The sequence below is a fragment of the Rana temporaria genome, chromosome 5 (assembly GCF_905171775.1).
Source record: "Rana temporaria chromosome 5, aRanTem1.1, whole genome shotgun sequence".
In the NCBI taxonomy this organism is placed as follows: domain Eukaryota; kingdom Metazoa; phylum Chordata; class Amphibia; order Anura; family Ranidae; genus Rana; species Rana temporaria.
Genome location: NC_053493.1, coordinates 67,889,869 through 67,915,712, shown reverse-complemented (window position 1 = coordinate 67,915,712; position 25,844 = coordinate 67,889,869). Strand labels below are relative to the sequence as shown.

Below are 25,844 nucleotides of genomic sequence, written 5' to 3'. Positions count from 1 at the left end.
GCCTAAGAACTGTTTCTTTAATTAAGGTTTTTGTAATACAAAGGAATCTAAGAGGATGCCTGAATAATAGCTCAAATAAATCTTTCATGTCTGGTTATGTTTTATTAAGGATGGACAGAACAGATAGCATAGAAATTACAAAATGACAGGCATATTTTATTAATGTCCCCACACCATGTCTACACTGCCCCCGATCCATGTGTGCGCTACATTGATCCCACACCATGTCTGTCCTATACTGCCCCCTATCCATGTGTGCGCTACATTGATCCCACACCATGTCTGTCCTACACTGCCCCCTATCCATGCGTGCGCTACATTGATCCTACACCATGTCTGTCCTATACTGCCCCCTATCCATGTGTGCGCTACATTGATCCTACACCATGTCTGTCCTACACTGCCCCCGGATCCATGTGTGCGCTACATTGATCCTACACCATGTATGTCCTACACTGCCCCCTATCCATGTGTGCGCTACATTGATCCCACACCATGTCTGTCCTACACTGCCCCCTATCCATGCGTGCGCTACATTGATCCTACACCATGTCTGTCCTATACTGCCCCCTATCCATGTGTGCGCTACATTGATCCTACACTATGTCTGTTCTACACTGCCCCCTATCCATGTGTGCGCTACATTGATCCCACACCATGTCTGTCCTACACTGCCCCCTATCCATGTGTGCGCTACATTGATCCTACACCATGTCTGTCCTATACTGCCCCCTATCCATGTGTGCGCTACATTGATCCTACACCATGTCTGTCCTACACTGCCCCCTATCCATGTGTGCGCTACATTGATCCCACACCATGTCTGTCCTATACTGCCCCCTATCCATGTGTGCGCTACATTTATCCTACACCATGTCTGTCCTACACTGCCCCCTATCCATGTGTGGATTTTAGAGTTTGTTCAGAAATTTTGGTTTGGAAGGTCTGAATTGGCTGTTGGGAGTTTTGTACGCACTATATGAAAATCTTATGATCATTCCTCGTATAAAAATGTTCGCACGGTTTTCTTATAGATTAGGAATATGGCACCGAGGATCACATAGGTTTTGCCTTTACTTCCACTTTAAATCTAACAACTCTAAACCTACTCGCAGCCAGATTCCAAGCCTCGTCTATCTAGCCCTGTAGAGAAAAAAATTGCTATACTTCTCTGTTCTACAGTTACTCCGCTCCGGTCTCCAGCGGCACCCTCCATGTGCAGGTAAGTGGGCTGGGAACCCATAGCGTTACTATGGGGCTTCTGTTGGCTGCCTCTGCTATACATTCCTACACACCGTCGTAGCTGCAGAACAGGTAAGTATAGTAATGTTTTTCTTTACAGGGCTACATAGAATAGGCTTTAGAATTTGGAAGAGTAAGAGTTAAGTATTGCCCTTCCACTTTAAGGGTAGGTTTGGTGCATGTTGTGCTGCAATGAAAAATGCATGTGAGGGTACTGGTGTACCCAGCCAGATGGCACCAAGCTTGCAGCAGTACAGTGCTGACATCAAAAGCGCTCTTTGGGGTTCTCAGACCAGCACTTGTATATGAACTATTGCTATGAGTAGTCCAGTGCCAATATGGTGGCTCTACCACTAGAAATGCAGCCAATTGTAAATCTGTGCATTAAAAACTGCTTATAAATATGACATTTACTTACATGCTGACAGTGAAGGATTTTAAACGTTTCTCCAGAATGCTAATTTCTGTTTTTGTTATATTGAAGTGCGACGTGAAATAGACACGTTGAATGAACGCCTGGTAGTAGAAGGACAGACGATCGATGGAGCTGAATTAAATAAAGGTCAAATGAAAACAAAAGGTAAATGGTTTTGTTGAATAGCCAATCTTGTTATCGAGCCTAAAACTGCAATGTCAGTGTGCAGATGTTCTCTTGTACATTTTGGTGCTGTCTAGCTATAACAGTGTGTGCACAGAGAATGTCTGGGACCTCTACTTCATACTCGAAGGGTCTACTGGTTTATATGCATCTGTGGATGGAGGCTGAGCAGATGGAGTAGCTAGTATCTGCCCTTTGGTTCACGCCCCTGTGTGTGGCTGCAGGGGGCGGGAATCTCATCTGTTCCCGCACCCAAATTGTGCTGCTCTTGGGAGACGCACAGGGTTGCCGTTCATTCTGAATAAAGAAATTAATTGCAATAAATGGGCAGCCTGAAAAGTGCTTCTGAAAGCGGCGCAGCACAGGAGTTTATAATCCCTTTTTTGGGGTTAGGAGCACCACGCTAGCGGCAAAAAAGCGCCACTTAAACAGCGGTAAGGCACCGCAAAAATGAGCAGTGCTTTACCGCAAACGCACGGGCAGCCCCAAGTAAGACCCCTTTCATACTGAGCCGCCCATAGCGTAAGCGGTAAAACGCCACTATTTTTACCGTCGACGCTATTGGCAGATTTGCGGCGCATTTTGGCCACTAGCGGCCGAGAAAGGGTTACAAACCGCCCGCGGTATAGCCGTGCTGTCCCATTGATTTCAATGGGCAGCATCGGTGGAGGAAGATGCGGCTAGCAGGACTTTTTTTTACTGTCCTGCTAGCGCACGGCTCCAGTGTGAAAGCCCTCAGCTTTCACACTGGAGACAAAGGAGCAGCTTTTTAAGGGCGGATTGCAAGCGCTATTTTTAACGCTAGAGCGCCTGCAATACACCCTCAGTGTGAAAGGGATCTTATATATTTTTACTTGATTATTTTTTCCCCCACAAAAGTAGTTGCCCTTTAATACCATAAGTAATATGTTATTAGATTTGTATTCCAGGACTATATAATGAGTTTTGAAAATCTAAAGAAATGCTTAAATAATGCATTCCAATGTAACTACCGTAATCTCATTAGATTTTAGAAGACTAAAATGTGTTAGAAACTTTGGTCGACTAAAATATAAATAAAGCGAAATAGAAATTTCGTATGGAAACCATTGCTTCTGTGGAGAGTAGGGCTTTATGCTCACTGTACGTTGGTTCTGAATGTGCATTTGGTTGTTTGGAACATAAACAAATGATTTGCATGGCTCAGCCCACTGTCCTGAAATTGAGAAACCATGCTCTAATTTTGGGGATATGTGTTGGAATGAGATGTGAACACCCATCAAGTCTCTTCTTCTTGGAGTCATGTTTGTGGCTGTCAGTCTTGCAGTGCCTCATGGGACTTGTAGGACCGAAGTTTATCTAGTCCTGCCTTAAGGTTTTGCTCACTATCTCTAATCGGAAACAAGTGTGAAATATCTCGTGCTTACAAAGCATGCTGTTTTTATATTCTTCTAAATCAGGGGTCTCCAACTGGCAGCCCTCCAGCTGTTGCAGAGCTACAAGTCCCATGAGGCATGGCAAGGCTGACAGTTACAAGCACAACTCCCACAGGCAGAGGCATGATGGGACTTGTAGTTTTGCAACAACTGGAGCGCCGCCAGTTTGAGACCCTTGTTCTAAATGATCTTAAATTGTGCTTTTTCCAAGTGCTGGCATAGCAGATGGAGGATTCAGTAGAGGCAGTCGATGAAGATGCACATCTAGCTTTGAAAAGTTACTTTGAGAACAATGTCTATCCTGAGGCTTTATAGCAGAAGAATTCCTATTTTAGCATCTTGTGTAAATTATTTGATCTCATTCATTATGCATGTTTAAAGTAGTTTATTTTTATCTATTTTTTGTTTGCAGCTAGCCACAGTACCAGCCAATTGTCACAAAAGCTGAAGACCACTTACAAAGCATCTACTAGCAAGGTAAACTTCATATTTCATGGCTTTTTTTTTTTATTTCACATAAAAAAAAAAAATGTTCTTTCTTTTCCAGTCATAGTTTAGCTGTTTGTGCGCACAAGATCAGTGGGTTTCCAATCAAAGTAGGCTTATCACCTATGCACATTGACTCTGCACCAAATCAGAGCTGCATACAAATCGACATGGGAAAAATAAAAAGTTTGCTCAGGGTTCTTCAATTGCTTCCCCCTGCCTCCCATAGACATCAATAGGAAGCAACTTCTAGTGGGTTAATGCAGCTTAGGAGGTCACATGCACCTGTCAGTCAACTTCAAATGCTCTCAGAAGAGTCTCAAACTGATCTCAACTGACAAATGCATTTTGCAAATAGATGCATCAAGATCTATTTATATGGTACACGAAAGATTTCTAGGCATGTTCTGCTATACACATACAGAACAGTGTTATTACACATAGGTCACTATTGGGCAGACCTCCATTGTTCTAATTGAACTTGATTATTAGAAAATGATATACATATTGTCACATGCAATTTGCCAAAGTGCTATTTTATTGCTTTTCTCCAAGGACATTTTATTAGTTAGTCCTTGCAATTACATTAATCACAGTTGTCAAAAAAGACATTCATAGAAATTTCCTTGAATAGTAGAGGATAAAATTGGAAGAAGGGCTAATTGGGTCACCTGTGGCTAGGGTTGCCACCTCATCCCTTTAAAAAGGAACACATCTGAATTACACAGATTCTGAGGCTAATTAATGCAGATAAGGCACCAAGTGAGTTTAATTACCACCTTAATCAGCCACAGAACCTGTCTAATTCAGATGTGTTCCTTTTTAAAGGGATGAGGTGGCAACCCTACCTGTGGCCTCTCTGAAGACTTGTCCTCATTTTTCACTGTGACATGTCATTAAAGTTCACCTGTCTTATACTCCTATGTGGACATCATTTGCCAGCTACGCTGATGTGTCATACGTTTTAGCCTGTAGGAACTGTTTTCTTCACTGTGGGAGAAGATCGGTTATGCTTTTTACATAAGATTAAATGCAGTGTGTAGTAATGGTGGCCATATTCAAGTTGGTTGATGCAACAACATTTTTGGGCCTTATTGGGGTGTGTTAATGAGCACTTCTAGTACTTATTTCTGCGTATAGATCATCCTATCAAAATGTATTTGACAAGAAACTAGTCATTAATGTTTTCACCCCTGGGGCTCATCTGCTGTTTCGGGAAATTCACCCTAAAGTAACTCTAAATCTACTGGCAGCCACATCCTAAGACTAATCTATCTAACCCTGTAAAGCAAATCTCGCTATACATACTTTTTTTGCGGCTGATTCGGACTGGTCTCCAGCCGCGAATGCTGTGTGGAAGAGAGAGCCGACAACAGCTGGGAAGTGACGTCACCCATAGAGTTGCTATGGGGTTTCTATTGTTGGCTGCCTCAACCTCACACACCTACACAGAGAAGCCAGCGCCGACAGCTCAGTGTGGGACCGGTCCAGATTAGCTGCAGAAAAGGTATGTAAAGGGATTTTAGCTTTACAGGGTTAGATAGATTAGTCTTAGAATATGGCTGTGAGTAGGTTTAGAGTTGGTTTTAGGCAATGTCACAATTTAACAATGTATTTTACAGCTTCCAAGATGGTGCAAGATTCCAGGCATCGATCACCCTTTCTCAAGTACTCCTAAGGACTTATGATTGGGCAAATGGTTACTTTTTTTTTATTGCTAAAAGGGAAGCCTGCCTTTGCCATATGACCACCACATTCGTCCTTTGGCCAAGTCAGGGAGTAGAGTGCAATAGATCCTGGTGCCATACGAGTCATACAAGGATTGCCTGTCTATTGATCTTCTCTAGATGTCTGCCTTTTCGATGTTAACTTTTGCAGCCAAGTGTAATTATCCCTTAATTTATTTGACTTTACCTGCTTGAAATCTGGTTTTATTGCTAGTAGTAGTTTATCACATTTAACTGTATGTATTAAATGTGATGATCTATGACTACTTATACCATGATCTAGATGAATATAAACCTTCATAAACATGTTGGTTCTATGGGTCTCTGCAGTCTGGACCACTTTTTAGAAAACCCCTGTCTGATTTTCTAAGTGAACCTATAACTACAGTAAATATGCTCCAGCTGGTAAAAGAAGAAGCTGTATACTTACCTTTCTGGTGGCCCTTTATTTGAAACGCAAAGTTAGTGGTCGCTTTTAGGAGATATCCAACACTTCCAGATGGGTTGACTGCAAGCTCCCCACTGCACCCTACGGTTTTCGCTTGCTGGTTCTTACATCCTGGCGTTATGTATAAGCCAGCGGGAAAACCTACAAATCTGGTATTTGCCACACCTGAAAGTGTTGCATGTCTGCAGCAGCTAGGGATCACCAACATAAGTTTCAACACAAAGGCTGCCAGAAAAGTTAATTGTATAGAATATTGTTTTACAAGCTGGGGTTATTTTACTTTTGATCCTGTATTGACAGGGTCTCGAAGAAATTTATAGGTTGAAATAAGGCCTGATTTTATGAGGGGGCAAAAAGAAAGCGGCCCCCCTCTATACAAAAATTGTATATAACAATATAAAAAAGACGTATAAAAAAAACTTGCTTTAATTTATTAAATGTATCTTAGGAAGTAATATTTTGCTGGCCATCATCTGTAAAACTCTGGACTGGTATATTGTATAATTTTTTTTAAATTAATTTTGGCAGCTCAAGCAAACACACACATAGAGCACTATGTCTGCATGTGTGTGGGCATATGTGGCCTCAGAATGCAATTGTGTTATTACCTGTGACTATCGCTAGCTGTTGCTATAGCAATTATCGCTGTCGTCTCCTGCCGTCAGGAGAAGATAATGCCCCGATATGAGGGATTCTCTCATCTACACTGTCTGTGTGGATGGGGGGAATCTAGCAAATTTTTTTCCTGCAGCGAAATACATTTTTTTACGTGCATAGCCGGCCTTAGGAAAACTAGACTAAAAAACTGGTGTCTTCAAAGCCTCCATAGAAGTCTATGGCAAAGCTCACGTGAAGCCCCCACCAAAGCCTCATCGGAGCCCCACCAAAGCTTTATTGAAGCACCAAGCAAAAGCAAGGTGTAAATAGGACTGTAAGCTAACCATTTTATTTAGTGATGGGAGCTTTGACTGCTGTTGAGAGAGCTTTAACATTGCCTGTCCGAAGCCATGTTTTGAAGCAAGTGTAAACAAGCCCTTATGATAAACGCCCAAATTCAGGATTAAAGGGGTTGTAAACCCTTGTGTTTTTTCACCTTGATGCATCATATGCATTAAGGTGAAAAAAACTTAGAGTGTCTGTCCCCCGGCCCCCCCCCCCCCCCTCTACTTTCCTTAACCCCCAAATTTCAGTGGGCGCGATCCCGTGTCGCTCTCTCCACGGCTTCTCGGCTCTTCATTGGATAGATTGATAGCAGCACAACCATTGGCTCCCGCCCTGTCAATCAAATCCAATGATGCACCTGCCGGGGGGCGGGACTGAGTCATACGCTCGGCATCTATGGACGCTGAGTGTATGACACAGGAGCACGTCCGCAAGGTAACCCCCTTGGGAGAGAGCTTCCCAGAGGGGATTATCTAATGCGGAGAGAAGCCGCGAGAGCTGCCGTAGGACCTCAGAAGAGGACGAATGGGGCCACTCTATGCAAAACAATCTGCATAGTGGAGGTAAGTATGATATGTTTGTTATTTGAACCTTTAATATCACTTTAATGTTGCCTGCAGTCGGTTTCTTACAGGAAAATGAAGCACAATGATGTATGCGTACAACACTGGGGGCTGTGTTTAAATGATTTGTATCACAAAAGTATCGTACATTGAATTGCAGTTAAATGATCAGTCTTCATTCTATAGAGCATGGTTATATATAATATGAAAGTTTCTACTTTTGCTTGTAAAGGGAGCTTCGTGGGGTAAGGACTTGTCCCTTCTTTGTTTAAAACAAAAAAAGACACAAATTATGATATACTGTACATACATTTTTCTAGCCATGTTTTCTGGTTTATACATTTTTATAATTGGTCAATTTCATCTCCTTGGATACATAGCTACAAATAGATTGTATAGTTATCTGCATGGCACTCCATTCTGTTTCTTGTTCAAGACATATCTTGCTTTTAAGATTTATTCTTGGCCTCTGCTTTTAAAGGTCAAATATGGAAATGCTAAATATTTGTTCTCTTGGTCTTGCTGTAGCGCTTACATTATTTCTCAGACAAGGCACATCGATCTCGCATCTCCAGAGGGCGGAGCTGGGAAATATGGGGTGGAGACTCCTGGGTAACTTCTGTGTGCCAGTGTGCATGTGTGGGTGTGGACCTGAATGAGCATTCTCGGAGCCATTTGTTTTTTTTAAACCTGTCCTTTAAATGTTGCTAAATTCCTGCTTGGTAGAACCTAATTCTAACTAAATTGCTCAGTACATGTTACCTGAAATAGATTTTTTAGAGATATCATATCTATCAACTGACCCTTTCTACCAGCAATTCGGCCAGTCCTATGACTGTGCCGGTTTGCAAAATATGTTTATCTCAATTTGGGGGAAGATAATTGACATGTTGAGAAGGAACCTATGTATGTTTTATATTTATTCTAGACTACGTTTTTGGTATCAAAGAGATATTTTAAGTTTAGTTACATAGGATATCACAATTGTGTATTCACAACTCGCATTCTTTCTCAGTTGCCTAGGATTGAGGAGCACTGGCAGCCATTGAAAAGCTATTTATTGGTCTTTTGTGCTTGCCAACTGTTAGCTGTCCTATAGTGGAAATCATCAGTGAACGTCAACGGCAGTAGACTTCTAGACATGAACTGGGAGTACACCTTTGGATATAAAGCCTTAGAAAAACATGCTTTCCATTTGAATTAATGTTAATAATTTTTTCAATGTTCTGTTAAATTAAGCACAGATGAGTACATCTTGGGATGCATTTTAAATTGCGCTCGTCCATGTTCTACTATTAAATCAGCAGATTTTCCCGTAGCTCTTGCCAATGCCTTTCAGTCTATACTTTCTTCTCTCTCCATTGGTTTCATAGACCTCTTTGCTGATATGTATAGTACCTAGCGAGGCAGCAATTGCCTGCTTCTCGGTCAGAACTTTAAAACCCAACATGGGAGAGCACAGGCAGACAGTGCTTATGATTTGTATTATTTGGTGTCCTATAATACAGAATGCCTGTCAAGCTAAGCCGTATTATTTCACTTATCTCCCGCCAACCATGGATGTTTATACAATACTTAAATGTAAAATGTATCCCCATAATTTTCAGGCTTCCTGAGTAATAGCTTCTTGGCTCTTTGTTTTAGCAAGGATTATACTAGGTCTAATGGAAACAGTAGGCTAAAGTCTGGACAAGTGCCAACTAATAAACATTTCAAACCTTCCAGTTGAGTTGCAGTATGTTTGTTTTTTGAATTTCAATTTTTTTTTGTTCTGTGAACTCTTTTCCACGATTGTAGAAAACAGCAGTGTGAAATCATTTCATGAGGATATATGTAGCTTCAGGTGTCAAGGATCAAGTGGTTTTCTTTCAAAGCCTTTACTAATAAAATGGCAGTATTTTAATCTCGCTATGCAGAAAGCTTATAATTAAATTCTAGGTGGGCACAGGTGGGTTAATTCAGCCATCTGTTTAATATTTATTTTCCATAGACTTCAGTATTGATATATACTCGTAATAAATGAATGGATCAGTTTGCTAATGCTTGTATCCTGCAGCTGGATTTCCCTGGCCTTTTTTCTAGGGTGGTGCCTTCTTTTTATTATTGGTTTAGTACTACTATTAGTATCATTACTCCCATCAGTGTGTTCCTTGTGAACAAATTTACATATGACATACCTGATTGACTCTTAAATTTTGACCCTTCCTCTCCTAATCTAAATGCTGCTGTATAAGGATTTGCAAAATGCTGCTTACACATCATGTTCATGTACTTGCATTTAAAAAATGTAATTCTGCCTAGAACTCTGTTTTAAAGTAACCCTGTCAGCACAGGCCCACTTTTATAAAACCATATACTTGCTAAAACAAGAAGGGAATATTCTTACCTTTATGGTGGCCCTTGTGCTCAAATGCCACCTCTGCCCTTATTGCGGTTGGAATGGGTCAAATGCCAGTTACCCCCTCTGCTCACTGTGGTTCCTCCTGTTGGCTCACATGTCCTGTAGTGATAAGGGGGCAAGAGGCAGCGGGGAGCAGAAATTCCACACACCCAGAATTGCACAATATGTGCAGCTGCCAGGGAGCAGTGAAAGGTAAGTGTATTTTTTTTTCTTTAAGTATGCTATTGTAGAGAAGTGACCCTGCGCTGACAAGGTCATTTTAAAGCAGAACTGTAGGAGTCAGACGCATGTAAAATAGAGATGAAAAATGTTCCCAGTTTGTAATGCACTGGTTCCCCATGTATTCTCGCCTTCATCTTACCCTTAAACTCCTTTCATATTCACCCATGTTTCCCATAATGGCATTGTCATCCTAGCTTTCTCCATCTTCTGCTTCCTGGTTCACTGTCTGTCCCAATTATGATGCTAGTAATGCAGTCTTGTGTATGCACAGGCAGAAACCTAATTGGTAGTCGCAGACAAGATAAATACTTGCTGGAGAAAGTGACAAACTTGATCATCCCTGAATTTAGCGCCACAACAGTGGTGTTTCTAAGATGCTGAGTATGACTGTTTTGAACTCGTGCAGAGGAAGAAGACTAATAAAATAATCGTAGAATAGAAAGAAACAGTTGAGGTTGTTGAAAATGGCTTGTTAAGTACGGTAAGTTTTAGGACACCACTGCTCCATGTATCACAGATCTGGTTTAGGCCTACAGTTCCACTTTGGGTGAACCAGACACCCAAACAGAGCAGGGGAAAAGAAGACAAGTCCCATCTACTTGGTACGCGTTGCAGCCCCATTTATTTCCAATATTGAGCCATATTTCAGCCAGTATTCTTTTCAATGGCGGGGGTCAGGGCTTACTGTCCAAAAACCTCCTCACTGTCCCAAATGCACACCATAGCTGCTGACCTAGGCTTTTAACCATGTGATCAAATTTGTTTATTACTGTTTGATCACATGTTTATTACATCACTCACCTTTTAACTAGTCTGCAAGAGTTTGGCCAGTTTGTTTGTGTGCTGAATGTGTTGCACATCTGTGATATAGGAGTATCAAAGCCAAAGACAGCCAAGAGACCAAGTCACATTAATTGAGAGGTCTTCAAAAAGTTTATGCGCTATTTTATATTTTAAGTTAAAAAAAAAAAGTGCGGGAACTATTTGAACGCTCGTATTTTAGAAGTGTGCAAACGACCTCAAGAGAAAGGCTGAAAAAAAAAACTTGGCACAGTGTCCAAGTGTTTTAGAGCAGTGTTCATCAGCAGTGTTAGTGGGCCCTGAAGACAGGGTTGATGACCACTGTTTTAGAGCCCTTTCACACTGCATTTTTGCGGTAAAAATAGCGCTATTAAAACGCTCATAAAACGCTCCAAAAACGCCCCCTCCATTAAAATGAATTGAAAACGCGGTAAATCGCGGTAAAAACGTGTGAAAGGGCTCTTAGAGGACAAGCAGAGAAATCTATTGGGTATACCAGAAAAAGGGGCAAAATAAGGATTTATGTGATCTTAGAAAAAAATAAAAAATCCTAAGGTTGAGTTAAGTTTTAGTTCGATAACCAGGTAGCCATAAAAAAAAGTGAACCTGGCATAAATATAACAATTGAAGCCCCTAAAAACAGCATCGTCCGGTGCCATGACATACGTTTAGTTGTCATCTCCAATTCTGACCTCTGCAGGATGCTCGGAAGAGGGGTGCTTGCCACAGTTTGGACTTGGTACTCGGTTGCAAATTTAATGTATACTTACCAGGGCTCCTGGGCACCTGAAAACCTCTTTGGGGGTTGTGTTTATTTTATATTTTTGTATTTATGCCAGGTTCATTTTTAAATGCAGTTGAAAGATATGATGCCTAACAAAACAGCATTGCTTTTTCCATTTTGTGCAATTTGATTACTAATTGTTAATGCATTGTACGCATTATTTGTAGATTAACCTGTGATGGATTTGCTAACAGCTGTGCTCAGCATTGCGTTTGAAACAGGCTGTCCTCTTGTGTTCTTAACTCTTTGCATACAAAGTTATTCCTCTTCTGTAGCATTTGTTGTTGTTATTTAGTGGTTCTTGTGGCATATACTGTAGCTTCCCTTCACTGACTTTTTGTGGGGTTGGAGGACCTCTGTCATGTTAAAAATAGAGCTATTACCCAAAGCATTTGCACTGAGCAGACATTCCACGGTCATGTACTCCCTCCCAGAGACAGACATCTGTTAGCTGCAAATGTCATGAGCATGACAACCTGTTGTGTATATTTAGATTTTACTGTCCCAATCAAGGTCATCTAAATATGCGTTGTTCTATGCCGTTCAAGTGAACCCGCTGCACAAAAGACAACTCCTAATTTTGTTACTACTTCATGTAGAAGTTTTCATTATTCTTCTCCAGATTTTGCTAAACTACATTGAGAACTCTTTTTGTTGACCACAGAACGTTGCGCTGTAATTGTTGAAAGCCTATCATGCTTTCCTAGTAAAAATCTGTTTGTTTTCTAATTGCTAGAGCCCTTGTCTAGAAGTAGTAGATTTGTTCTTGTGTAAAGGGACTACTACTCCTCCGAATGTTATCGCTAATAAGTGCAAATAAAGTTTTAATAGTTGGCCTATCACTTGATGTGGTTTAGTACAGGAGTTGGTCACATAAAACTGCTAAAGCAAAGCTGTGCTCGGTGGAATACTGCGGCTGCCATTTGGAAAATGCTAGTTGCTTGGTGTTATGCCGACCCTCTGTCTTCAATAGTTTGTCACCATCCTGGAACAAGTATGCACCAGTGCTGACAGCCAACCTTCTGTGTTCACAATGCAGCAGGGCAGCCGCTCAGCACAGGACCCTGAAGCTAGTGTAGATGACTGGAGTAGCGGCATCTACCTCAGTGATTTTAAATCTTGCAGCTGCATTGGTCAGGTATGAGATGTATATACAGCCGGTAAAATAAGTATTGAACGCGTCACACATTTACCTAGAAAAATTATTTCTAAAGGTGCCATTGACATGACATTTTCACCACGTTGGTTACAATCTATGCAATCCATACATACCAAAAACCGACATCAAAACAAATAACTTCTGAAATTAAGTTACGTGTAATAAAATGGAATGAAACGGGGAAAAAGTAATGAACACATGAAGAAAGTGAGGTGCAGAAAGCCAAGACACCAGCTGAAATCTATCAGTAATTGGAAAGCAATTTTGCCCCTTGTCAGTGCAAATTAATATCGATTGGTTTAGTCTTAACTGGTGGCCTATAAAAAGGTGTCTCATTACCAAGGTTTCATACAAAAAAACTCTCATGATTGGTAAAAGCAGAGCGCTCTCAAGACCCTTGCAACCTTATTGTTGCAAAACATACTGATGGCATTGGTTACAGAAGTATTTCTAAACTTCTGAATGTTCAAGTGAGCACTGTTAAGGCCATAATCCGGAAGTGGAAGAACATAATTTTACCATAATCCAGCCATGGCCAGGTGCTTCTCACAAGATTTCTGACAGAGGAGTGAAAAGAGTTGTCCTAAAGCCAAGGAACATTTGTGGAGAGCTTCAGAAAGACATGGAATTAGCAGGTATAATTGTTTCAAAGAAAACAATAAGGAATACCCTCAACAGCCATGGCATGTATGCACGCTCACCATACAAGACTCCATTGCTGGGAGAAAAGGCATGTTAAAGCTTGTTTAAAGTTTGCTGCACAGACAAGCCTGTGAAATACTGGGAGAATATAGTCTGGTCAGATAGACCAAAATGTAACTCTTTGGATGCCATAATACACACCATGTTTGGAGGTCAAATGGCAACTCGCATCGCCCCAAAAACACCCCCCCCATACCAACAGTGAAGTTTGGCGGTGGGAACATCATGGTGTGGGGCTGTTTTTCAGCAGACAGTACTGGCAAACTTCATATCATTGAAGGAAGGATGGATAGAAGAATGTACAAAGACATTCTTGATAAAAAAAATCTGCTGCCTTCTACCAGAATGATGAAGATGACATGACGGTGAACGGTTCAGCAAGACAATGATCCCAAACACAAAGCCAAGGAAACTCTCAATTGGTTTTCAATGAAAGAACATAAGGCTGATAGAATGGCCCAGCCAATCACCTGACTTTGAATCCAATAGAAAATCTATGGAAAGAACTAAAGTTCAGAGTTCATAGAAGAGGCCCACCGAACCTTCAAGATTTGAAGACTGTGTGGAAGAATGGGCCAAAATCACACCTGAGCAATGAATGTGACTAGTTTCTCCATAAAGGAGCCTGTGTCTTGAAGCTGGCATTACCAACAAAGGATTTTGGTTAGGGTGTTTAATATTTTTTTTCTGTATGTATGGAATGCATGGGTTGTTAGACATGTGAAAATTTCATGTCAATAGCACCCTTGGAAATATATATACCTAGAAAAATGGTGACATGTTCAATACTTATTTTACCTGCTAGGCATAGTTACATTGGTCCCAACTGGACCAATGTTTAACATACCGATGCCTGTAATTCTTCTTCTAAAAAAAGAAAAAACACTATATATTATCTTACTATCTATTATTTTATCAGCCGTTTCAAGCTACAATAGGCTCAGTAGCAACATTTGTCGATGTTGCAAAGCAGAGCCTTCTCTGTTTCTCCAGACTTTTATGTTAATATTTATGGTAATCTGTAGCCTTTGAACTGACTACACTTGGGTCTGGTTATCTCCACCCAGCATTTCTGAGTACAGCTCTCCTAATGTTCATAGTTGTGTTAATTCCCCCATGACATCTATGGTCGTCTGTGGTATTTGATATGCATTCCAGAAATTTTTTAAATCTAGCAACATTTTTGTGAATAATATGTAGGCCGGTTTTGCCAAAATGCTGTGGAACAAATGTGGAAACTGATATTTCTACCAACAGAAGGTAGTCATGCAAAGATCTTACCTGGTGAGTATTGCTATAGGTCTCGGCATATACTTTTTATTTAATATTTCATTTTACAGATGAAGCTTTTTTGCATATGTGAATGTAGATTAGCTGTGCAGAACAGAACTTGTTAAATTACAGCAACAGCTGCAAGAAGGTTTAGTTACTTATAGCATATGAAGCCAATATGATATCTTAAACAGTATAATAATCTTAGTGTGATGTAAGGCGTAAATGCAAGGCATGTGCTAAAGCTAGTATTTTAATATATAGAGAGGTGTAATATTATTATTTTTTTATCGGGAACTTACTATAAAGGTAAACCGGAGTAAAGAAAAATTACAATTAATTGAGCACTTCTACATACTTAGGCTTCAGTCTTTTGTCTTGCCATTGTCCTCATGTACCAATCTACCCTATGCCCTGTTGTTGGTAATCCAGTGGTAACCCCTTTTGCATACCTGTTTGAAAGACTGGAGGTATTCCCAAGCACCGTAAGATCTTGGTGTTTTTTCCAAAACAGCCTTTTTTATTTTAATATTAGTACTAGGATGTTCCTCATAGCCACAAGTGAGATCCAGTCATGCCTTGGAATTTCCAATCTGATTGGTTCACATTAACCAGAATATGAGAGAGTTATACACAGCCTAGGCATTCATAGGCAAACACACACAATTCACATCTGAAGAGGGCTAAATAATATTACCCCAACTATTTACAGAGAACGCAGATTAAAGCCAAATTAAATCCTCTGTATTTATTACTACAGTCAGGCTGCCTTTGCAGTATTATATAGGAGTGAATGCTTGTAATAGCAGTGTTCTGCCTTTCCAGCTTGCTGCCATCACATTATATTTTAACTCTTGTGGCAGCATTTAGGAAAAAATGTGTATATATATAATATGTGTGTGTGTGTGTGTGTGTGTGTGTGTATCTCACAAAGAGCAGCGTATTTATTACTGTATATGCAGCCTGGCTACAGAGGGTTCAAATGCATTTTAGGAACATTTAAACAAAAATTCAGTTTGAATGTTTTATTGAATTGGAATTGAAAGTACAGCCATAGGCATGACATGACCATAATAATGTTTATTACAGTATATTTTTGATCAACATTTAATGTGTTGGACAAATGCCAGAATTATAGTTTATCACATTTCAGAAGTATTCAAGTTGGTGACCAATAAGGGAGACGTACATCTGGGAACAGCATCCTGTATATGGAACTTCATGTCTAGTAGAACATGCAGCAGGTCACATATGTAGGATTACCAGAAAGAGAAGGTCAAAGAATGTAGTGGATGTAGGGCAGGAAAGGGCGTGAAAAGAAGAAAAATTGTTTCCACTGAAGTGCATAAGGCGATATGACATCTAGAGCTTTTCCACTAGTGGCGACATCCTTTGCAGTTGTCTTATTTTGAGTTTGGGATCAAAAGCCATCTTGATTGGCCACAGCTTAGAATATATTTAGTATATGCACTTGCTGCCGACACCATTGGAGCATGCACATTGAAGAAACGGCCTGCTGGTGCCGTTTCTTCATGACTCGTGCCATGACCGGCGGCTCCAATGTGGGAGTGACGTCATCACAGCTCTCGGCAAATTGCAGCGCCAAAGCCGCAAACCCAGAAGTAACTCGGGTGGAAGATGTCAGCCATGTCCTCGGAGTGCCGACGCCGATTCAGGGCCTCTTTCTGAGGCAAGTACCGGTATTTCATAATGAGCTAGTATGCGATGCAAGGTTTTTTTCCCCCTTGAGGTTTACAACCTCTTTAAAGCACTTCATTGCTTTGTCATTGTTAACAGAGACCACTTCCAATTGTCAGCAATTAAGATTATAAATAACCTGAGTGTTGAGTGGTGCATAACTTGTGAACATAGCCAATGAACAAAAACTATTCTCCAATCTGTCTCCAGAAACCAAGTTATTAAACTGGTGGGAGAAAGTGAAGACATGCTGTCAACAAATTGAATGCTACAAACATGTCCACCCCTACTACTGTACCATTACTTTCAACATACTTCTGCAGCCAATGACCTATGCCTCCAGAAATGTTTCGGAGATGGAAATTAGATCTTCGCTATTATCTTTAAAAAAAGGTGTGTGTGTGTGTGTATGTGTGTGTGTGTGTGTGTGTGTGTGTGTATATATATATATATATATACACACATACATATATATACACACATACACACACACACACACACACACCTTATCATAGCCAACAGAAATATCCATGCAGAATGTGTCAAATACAGATGCATGCTAAAACTACAATCCCTGCATCTATAGCTACCAACATTCTAACACTCTCCTATCTTCCTATCTAGTCCTGTAAAGAAAAAAAATCATTATACATACCTTTTTTGAAGCGATCCGACCCGATCTCCAGCGGCAGAAGCTTTAAGTACATGTCTGACAACGGCTGTGAAATTAATGGGGAGTGATGTCACCCATAGATTTACTATGGGGCTACCGTTGTCGGACGTGTCTGTCCTCTGCACCCGCCCACACAGCGAAGCCGCAGCTGACAGCTCAGCGTGGGATCAGAGCTTCCGCTGCTGGAGATCGGGTCGGATCGCTTGCAGAAAGATATGTATACAGAGTTTTTCTTTACAGGGCTAGATAGAATAGTGTTAGAATGTTGGTGGCTATAGATGCAGGGATTTTAGTTTTTGCATAGACTTTCACTTTAATTCCAGTTGCCCCTTATTTAGTTATTTTTGTAGTTTTTATGCTTTGTTTTATGGATACTAGTGGAATTCCAGCCTGAAATTGCTCCCACCCCTCTTATAACTCCCATTCTATCTACCCAGGGAAAGGAAGATGCTTATACTTGCCTTTTTTCAGGGTGCTCCGGTCCAGTTATGTGATCTCCCCAGTAGCCACATTCAGGGGAGAGGAGAGGGTTCCCACAATGGATGGAATGCCTGGGTGGTGACATCATCCTTAGGTTTACTATGGGTCATCCATTGGCACTGCTCTTTCCTCTTCTCTGAAGCCGGCCAGTGGGAGTCTATTACGTGACCAGACCGAAGTGCTCTGAGAATAAGCAAGTAAAAAAAATGTTCCTTCTACTGGGAAAGTATTATAGGTGTTATAAGGAGGATGGGAGCCATTTTAAGATTAGTTGGTAACTGGAATTCCACTTTAATTATCATAACCCATAAACTTGGCAATGATGTCAATGAGCAGTTATCTTTTTCTTCACTTCTATGTTGCTTTGCTTCTAGCTTCAGCTTTTTATGCTTGATTCATGATTGATGACTGAACTTTGGGTGTGAGTCACACTGTTTGAAGTTTGAGCCTTTATTTTTTTAAAAGGTTTGCTATAAATTATGGCTACATAGCAGCTGACCTACTGATATTACATTGTGTATGTAAGTTTGAGTCTTTCTGAGAAGCAGTAAGTATCGTTTGACAAATTTGATGCTCAAACAGATTTCGGGGCACCTACTTTTATACAGTACTTTTTGTTATGCTTTTTCTTTTAAAAAGTTATAGATTCAAACTTTTTTAAGATTTAACCTAGTGCCATACTCTACTGGTGTTTACTGCGCTTCCTAATGAATATCTATTGTATACAGTAAAGTGCTGGTATGCCCTAGCAAATAATTGTACATATATCAACATGTGCATCAATTCATATAACATATTCAAAATTCATCAGTATATGGAAATAAAAAACTAGATATGGCACACCAGCATTTTGCTGTATACAATCGATATTTATTAGGAAGCACTGCAAACACCAGTAGAGTTTGGCACAAAGGTACATTTTACCATTAATGCTGCAGCATCCTAGCAGTGGGCAATCGTTTTTTTTTTCCTTTTACCCATATGCACATTTTGGTTTTATTTTTTATTCAACATTTTATCTCAATTTGTATTTGTCTTCTGACACGTAGTGATACTTATAACACATTGGCTTTTTTTTTTAATTTTTCTGAAATATTTTGTTTCTCCACCACCTCACACATGATTATAACAAATTATTTGGATTTCCATCTTATGCCCTGTACACACAATCGGAAATTTCCGACAACAAAAGTCTGACGTGAGCTTTTGGACGAAAATTCCGTCCGTGTGTATGCTCCATCGGACTTTGCTGTCGGAATTTCCACCAACAAAAGATTGAGACTGGTTCTCAAATCGGAAAATCCGATTGTCTGTAGCAATTCCGACGCATGTTCGGAAACAATTTGACGCATGCTCAGAAGCATTGAACTTAATTTTCTCGGCTCGTCGTAGTGTTGTACGTCACAGCGTTCTTAATGGGCGAAAGTTCAGAGAACTTGTGTGACCGTGTGTATGCAAGCCAAGCTTGAGCGGAATTCCATCAGAAAAAAACATCCAAGTTTTTTCCAACTGAAATTCCGATTGTGTATACATGGCATTAGTGTTTAATCTACATGATGTACTGTAGAATCCTTTGAAGAAGTGGGTCCTTTGTCTTTCACTTTATGTTGTAGGGGTGGCAACAATGTAAATGTAAAGTAGATTGGCGTAATTTTGCCACTGCAGTCCACATGTCCTTTAAGGAAGCCAGCATGACATTCAACAACAAGATGGGAACTTTTCTGCCTTTCCTTCTCCCTCTTTAGAAGGTGTCTTCTCCATTAGAGTCTTCAGGAAACTCTACAAAACACAAGGAGATCAAGGTACAGATTGTGGAAGTCCCAGAAGCCACTTTAATTGGCACATTCAAGTGGTGGAATAGGAACGGTTTGTCAGTGGGTTACTCAGACGTTTAAGGTCAATAGATATCTGACTCCAAAAATAAAAGATGCACTTGTACAAGGGCCATATCAGGGCATGTGTGTGGCTTTTTTTTATATGTGCTTCTCTTGATATGTGCTTCTCTTGTCCTCTGTGCATTATCACAATCAAGTGCCCATCAAAAAGTGTGTCTTCACCCTAAAGAGAGGGGTTTCTGAGGCTGTAAGTGTTTGATCAACTGTGGCTTAAAAAGAGCTTTGTGATCTTATTTAGCCCATTTTTTTTAATAGTTTAATGTTAAAATTAATATGTTACAAATAAACTGACTTCCAAGATGGGCTTCAGCTCATGCTGTGAAGAATTATACCCCTGAGGAACTTGGGCCTTTCTGGCCTACACTAAGATATTTTTGGCTGGTTCCTGATAAGCCAGACGGCATTTGCTTAGTGGGTAGCCCTGCTATGTTTGACAGAAGTCAATCCTTCAATTGACATTTGTTAAAGGAACCTGCTGGAAATGTTTTGGCTGAACAGTGACTGCATCCATTTAGTTGCACTTGTTTGGGATTTCTGACAACTGTCACCATGGACTGTCAGAATACTATAGCCCAGTAGGGGGATTTGTCCATCTGCACAGTTTACAGTGGATGGGAGGAATATGTTAGATTTCTTTCATTCAGTCCTCGGGGTGAACAAAAAAGGTGTATAGCTTTATTTGTCCTTTTTACCCAAGACTAATATTTTGTTATTCTCTGACCTGTTTGTCCTGTGGTTATCATAGAAAATCAGGTTCAGCTCAGTGTCCAGACTTCTGATTGCCCTGCTGTGGACTGCGTCTCTCCTAGAGAATTTCAAGATGTAGTCAAGCCAATAGAAAAATATAATCTTTGTTTTTTTTATGGGCTACATTCAGGCCTCCTAGGGGCTGAAACTGCCTGGGAATCTTCCCATGAAGCCTCTAGTGGAACATCTGTATAAATGCTCAAAACACCTAAACTGGCACATCTTCATTAGAAGGAATATCTTTTCATACTGTGATGCTCCCAACAGTCCTAAAGAGACGTCCCCTCCTCTACTTGTGACTACTTTGTTTTTTTTGTTTTTTTGTACGTGGTCAGTCATTTGGAAGCAAGATTTAGATTGATCAGTAATTGACAAATTGTAACTAAAAAAAACCCGCTATTTACCAGCCACAGACCAGTATGTATATGCATCAACTAGCAGTCACTTGTAACATATGTATGTCACGGTAATGCCTACTACTTGACATTGTCTTCGTAAATGTGTATTGTATAGATTTGGTTCCTTAAGAGGAAAGCGGGTACTGAGCTGCAATTTACCCACTAACCAGAAGGAAACTGGCTGCAAGACTGTGCGTTACTTACTGTGTTTCTCAGTTTAATTAACATATTACTTTTGTGCTTGCTGAAAGTGTCTTGTCTGTTGTTCCAAATTCTATGATTTTATTTATTTTATTTTAGATTGTTTCCAGTTTCAAGACTACAACCTCTCGGGCGATCTGCCAGTTGGTGAAGGAGTATGTTGGACATAGAGATGGGCTTTGGGATGTCGGTGTTACACGAACACAGCCGGTGGTTCTAGGCACAGCTTCTGCTGGTAGCGTAAATAACATTAATAATGCATTTGCATAGTATGTAGCATGTCAACAACACAATATTCTGTATCTACTAGCTGAATGTACAGATAAGCATTTTTTTATTTTTTTTTACAGTTTAATGATGGGAGATTATTTTTCTTTTTCAGCAACATTTCATTTACGTCTTTAAAGCAAACCTGTGCTTTGACAATGCAATCTAAAGCAACATGTTTGCATTGAAGCCCCCTTCCCAGGAGCTCATAGGTCTTTCCAGTACTTGATGAGGAGGAGTATGTGACTTGCTGCTTTGATCACATCTAACCGTGTGCATGCTTGATTGCCAGTTTGGTATTGTTACATGTTGATGTGTACAAGGTCCTCGGCTCTGCATAAGCTCGGACTAGAACATTATGAAACTTACACAGTTCCCCTTTCCCCTTTTCCTGGCTGCTGAATGGCATGACAGGAAAGCAAAAAGAAGATAAATATAAACTGCTGGGAAGGGAAATGATAGTGTGAACTTATGTTTGCCCATGTAGGTACACTGCAGTTATATTTGAAAATTAAGTTTTGAGATGCAAACACAGAAACCTGCAAATATTTAAGGCATTGTTTAATGGTACCATTTCACCCTGTGCTCTTTTGTTGGGAATCTGTTGATCCTGCACTATGTCTGCTTGTGAACATACACTACTGTACAGGCATCTTGCTGCCTCTCGAAAAAAGTGCGATTTAAAGAAATGATGGAGCTAAAGCATTATGTAGGTACAATACATCAGGTGAAAAGGGGTACAGATCCTTTAGGTACATATCAATTCTTAAATTAAATGGTTTCCTACAAAGAATGTTGGTACATGTGTCATACCTGGAACAGCAAGTATTGATTCCTTATACCGGTAGGCCACATAAGAAACATATTTTGGTCTCAGAACTCTGCCTAGGTAATCCTCTTAGGAGCTGAACTGGCTCTTGGGAGGAATCGCACAAGTATTAAAATGTCTTGATGGTTGGATGTCAGTCTGGAGAAATGTGCATTCCCATACAAACTACCCTAGGTAAACCCCACACAAACAACTGGAGTCTAATATTCGAAAAGAGGAGGGCCAGGGACATTACGACTGGGGAGGGAAAGGCTAGATAATGCTGCTGTACATCCTCCATCCAAATGATCTATCTGACATGCTGCAAATTCTAATGAGAAGATCAGTGTGCAGTTAAATCTGAGTAGTCAATAAAAGCAATATTGGTACAAGAGATGAGATTATACAGCTGTGCAAACCTGAAAGTTAAGTTCAATTTTAGGAATATGAAGATTAAAGGTTCAGTCTGGGCACAGGTGAACTTTAAAATAATATATGAAATATTTCTAAAGAATATATTTATTTCCTCACTAATTTTCACAAAGTGAATATTTCCAAAATCAAATGACCGGATATTTCTTCAGCTATTTATGCCATCTGCTGGTTTATAGTAAAGATGCAGCCTAATATTAGAGACATTTATTCTAAGCTGCATACACCTACTTCGGTTTTGTTAGGTTGAGGGATTTTGTGTTCCTTTAAGCCCACTCTACTATTATCTGTCTGGGTATACTGTCTTATTTTGTAGCTCCAAAGAGAAACTAATACAAAATCAATAGTTGAGACCGGTGTTTAGACACGGCCGTCTAAACTCTACTTTGTCATGACACTTAGTCCCTCTGTTATTGACAAAAGACTGAGAGAGGCAGACAGCTACATAGTGAGAGAATATTATTCCAATGTGATGGCAATCCTCTCTTAGACATTTAAACAGGAACAAGTGGCTGTTGGAAGATTTCAACTCTATTCCTGTTCTTGTGGAAATTTAAACTTAGATTTACTTATTTTCCAGTGACACTGGTGTTCAGGGCATTCAGAGGGTAAATCTCCCTAATGGTGGCACAAACCGCAAAGGAAAACCTGAAAGTATTTCAGATCCCTCACAACTCCACTGTTCCAGTATAAAGAAGAGGCTTTTAGGTATAGCTTAACCACCTGCTCTCCAGCTATTGCATATAAACAGATGGTGTCTTCCTAGAGTTGAGAGTGTGTGTGTGTGTGTGTGTGTATGTATGTATGTATGTGTGTGTGTGTATGTGTGTATGTGTGTGTATATATATATATATATATATATATATCGCCATCCACTCCCACAACATGCTCTGTGATCTCTGTGTCCTTCGGTCACAGTGGATCGCAGACCTATGAAATTGGCCATGTACAATGTAATCTCTGTGATCAATCACACTTGAAATCAAAGGCAATATGCTGCAGCCTTTGATTTCCTCTCACAGCGATTGACTGTAAGAGGAAACAGTGTTTACAACAGTGCTCGGCACCGTAAGTAAACGTTTAGAGTGTAAATTAAACAAAAGACAATCACCCGAGCATGGTAAAGTGACTGTTGACATTGTGCTGCTGTGGCTAGTGATCAGTGGCAATAAATTAAATCTTCAAAATACTTACAATGCCTTCTAAAAAAATACTTTTGGGCGTTTACATTCCAAAATGTGGTCATTTTTTTAGTGTTTCTACTGTCTTGGAATTCCAGGGCCTCCAAAATTAGATAGGTAGTCAGGAAATTAGATGTGTAATTTATGCCCCTTGCAAGCTGGAAGGTGCTCCTTTTATTTTGGGTCCCGTTATGCAGCTAGGCTCTAAAAAAAAGTCTCCTGTGTGGTATCCCCATACACGGGAGGAATAGCAGAATGTGTTTTGTGGCGTAATTCCAAGTATGCCCATGCTGTGTGTGGGACATTCTTTATTAACAACTTTAAAAATTAATACATTTTAAATTCCTTTTTCTTAAGTTTTTAAAAATTTGTGGTAAAAAATGTGATCTTCTAGACTCGCCATGTGTCTCGAAATTAATATGGTTGAGGGTCTACTTTGCAAAACGTCTTCATTTTGTGGGTGTTTTGCCTGTCCTGGCAGTTCAGGGCCTCAAATGTGATCGTCAAGAAATCGGATGTATTATTTATGCCCCTTGAAAGGCTGAAGGTGCTCCTTAGATCTTGGGCCTCTCTATGTATCTAGGCAGTGGAAGTCTTACACACGTAGTATCCTCATACCTCGGAGGATTTGAATGTGTATTCAGGTGTACGTGTAAGTATCCCTAGATTGTATGTTAGAAAACAACTTAAAACTCTCCATGCCTCTTACTAAATACCTTGGATAGTCTGCTTTTCAAATATTGGTCATTTTTGGGGTGTTTGTAATGTCCTGGCATTTTAGTAACTCAAGCAATAAGTTAAGTAGTCACTACTTTCACATCTATATATATATATAAAACTCAATGTGTGTGTGTATGTATGTATGTATGTATGTATGTATGGATGTATGTTCCAGCATCACGTCCAAACGACTAAAGATATTAACATGAAACTTGGCACACATGTTACTTATATGTCAGCAACAAACATAGGATAGGTGGTTTAACCCTTACCCACCCCCATTTGCCATGGTCGGGGTTTTTCTTTAAAGTCCCATTCAACTCTATGGGAAATACATGTTACTTCATAACTTCCAAACGGCTGTACATATTTCGATAACACTTGGTCACATGTTACTTATATGTCCACTTAAACTATAGGATAGTTAATTTATCCCTTAACTACCCCCATTTTTGAGGGTCGGGGTTTTTGTTTAAAGTCCCATGCAAATCAATGGGAAATGTATGTTCCCACATAACTTCTGTACGCCTGGAGATATTTCAATAATACCTGGTACACATATTACTTATATGCCAAATAAAAATAGATGACAGTTAAATTAACCCTTACCTACACCCCTATATAAAAGATGGGTATATTTATATTACTATGATTTTCCTCCCCAAAAGGTTAAGATAGGAAGACCGGGCAACGCCGGGTATTCAGCTAGTATAATATACACCTTGAATCGTGGAATTATTTTAGTAAAAAACGAATGCTAAAATGCATTGCTAGAGGCAGGTGGTGTCTTTTTAAATATTTAAAATTGCTTTTACCTGTACAAACTACCACATGAGAAAAGAGATGAGGTTTCATGTTTCTTGACCTATAGTAACCTGCACCCTTTTCCAAAGATGGTCAGAAAAGGAAAACAAAGTAAGAAAAAAATGTAAATGTAAAAACCTTGTGCTGCTCCATTATTGATGCCTTGGTGCCATTATAGTAAATGCAGCCATCGCCACAAATGGTTTAAAGGGAATTTTCCCCCAAAACCTGGAGCTCTTGCAGTATGCAGATGTTTTTCACCAACTTTTGCAAAAGTTGATATTTGCACGCTGCGGCATTCTAATCCAGGAATCTCCCAGGCTGCCTTGCAGCTAATTCTTAGGGGCCGTGTGATGCCTAACCTGTAAGTTTTTAGCTTGAGGAACTTGCATGAACACTGGTTTCCTTTAAAATAATTTTTTCATATCATATTTTTTTTTTTCATGTAATTTTTTTTATTTTGTTTGTAAGCCATCATGCATTTGTTTTTGCAGATCACACAGCATTACTTTGGAGTATTGAAACAGGAAAATGCCTTACCAAGTATGTCGGCCATGCTGGATCAGGTAAAAATAAACTGAAGGCCTATGATAATGATGTGTTAACCATTTACACTCTCTTCAAAAATGTTTAGCTACTGGGACAGGGGAAGTTTTTCCTGTATGGACACAGATTGTAACCCCCTTCCCAATTCCTCCCAGAACTGAAAAAAAGAAGAAAAAAAAAACAGATTTGACTGCCGTTACAGTACTTTTGAAGGATAATTGCACCAGTAGGA

The 25,844-nt window shown here is 40.0% G+C and overlaps 1 protein-coding gene across 3 annotated transcripts in view; it reads left to right on the top strand.

Annotated features, from left to right (window-relative positions):
* The window catches only part of WDR37 (WD repeat domain 37), a 233,877-nt gene that overhangs the window by 135,529 nt on the left and 72,504 nt on the right, over positions 1-25,844 (top strand). For 2 of the 3 annotated variants that reach the window (XM_040352669.1, XM_040352668.1), the window contains 5 exons: positions 1,727-1,822; positions 3,668-3,732; positions 7,950-8,033; positions 20,954-21,089; positions 25,561-25,632. In XM_040352669.1, the coding sequence (XP_040208603.1) occupies positions 1,727-1,822; positions 3,668-3,732; positions 7,950-8,033; positions 20,954-21,089; positions 25,561-25,632 (453 nt within the window). The remainder of the gene's footprint in view (positions 1-1,726; positions 1,823-3,667; positions 3,733-7,949; positions 8,034-20,953; positions 21,090-25,560; positions 25,633-25,844) is intronic. The other variant, XM_040352670.1, reaches the window with a different exon arrangement.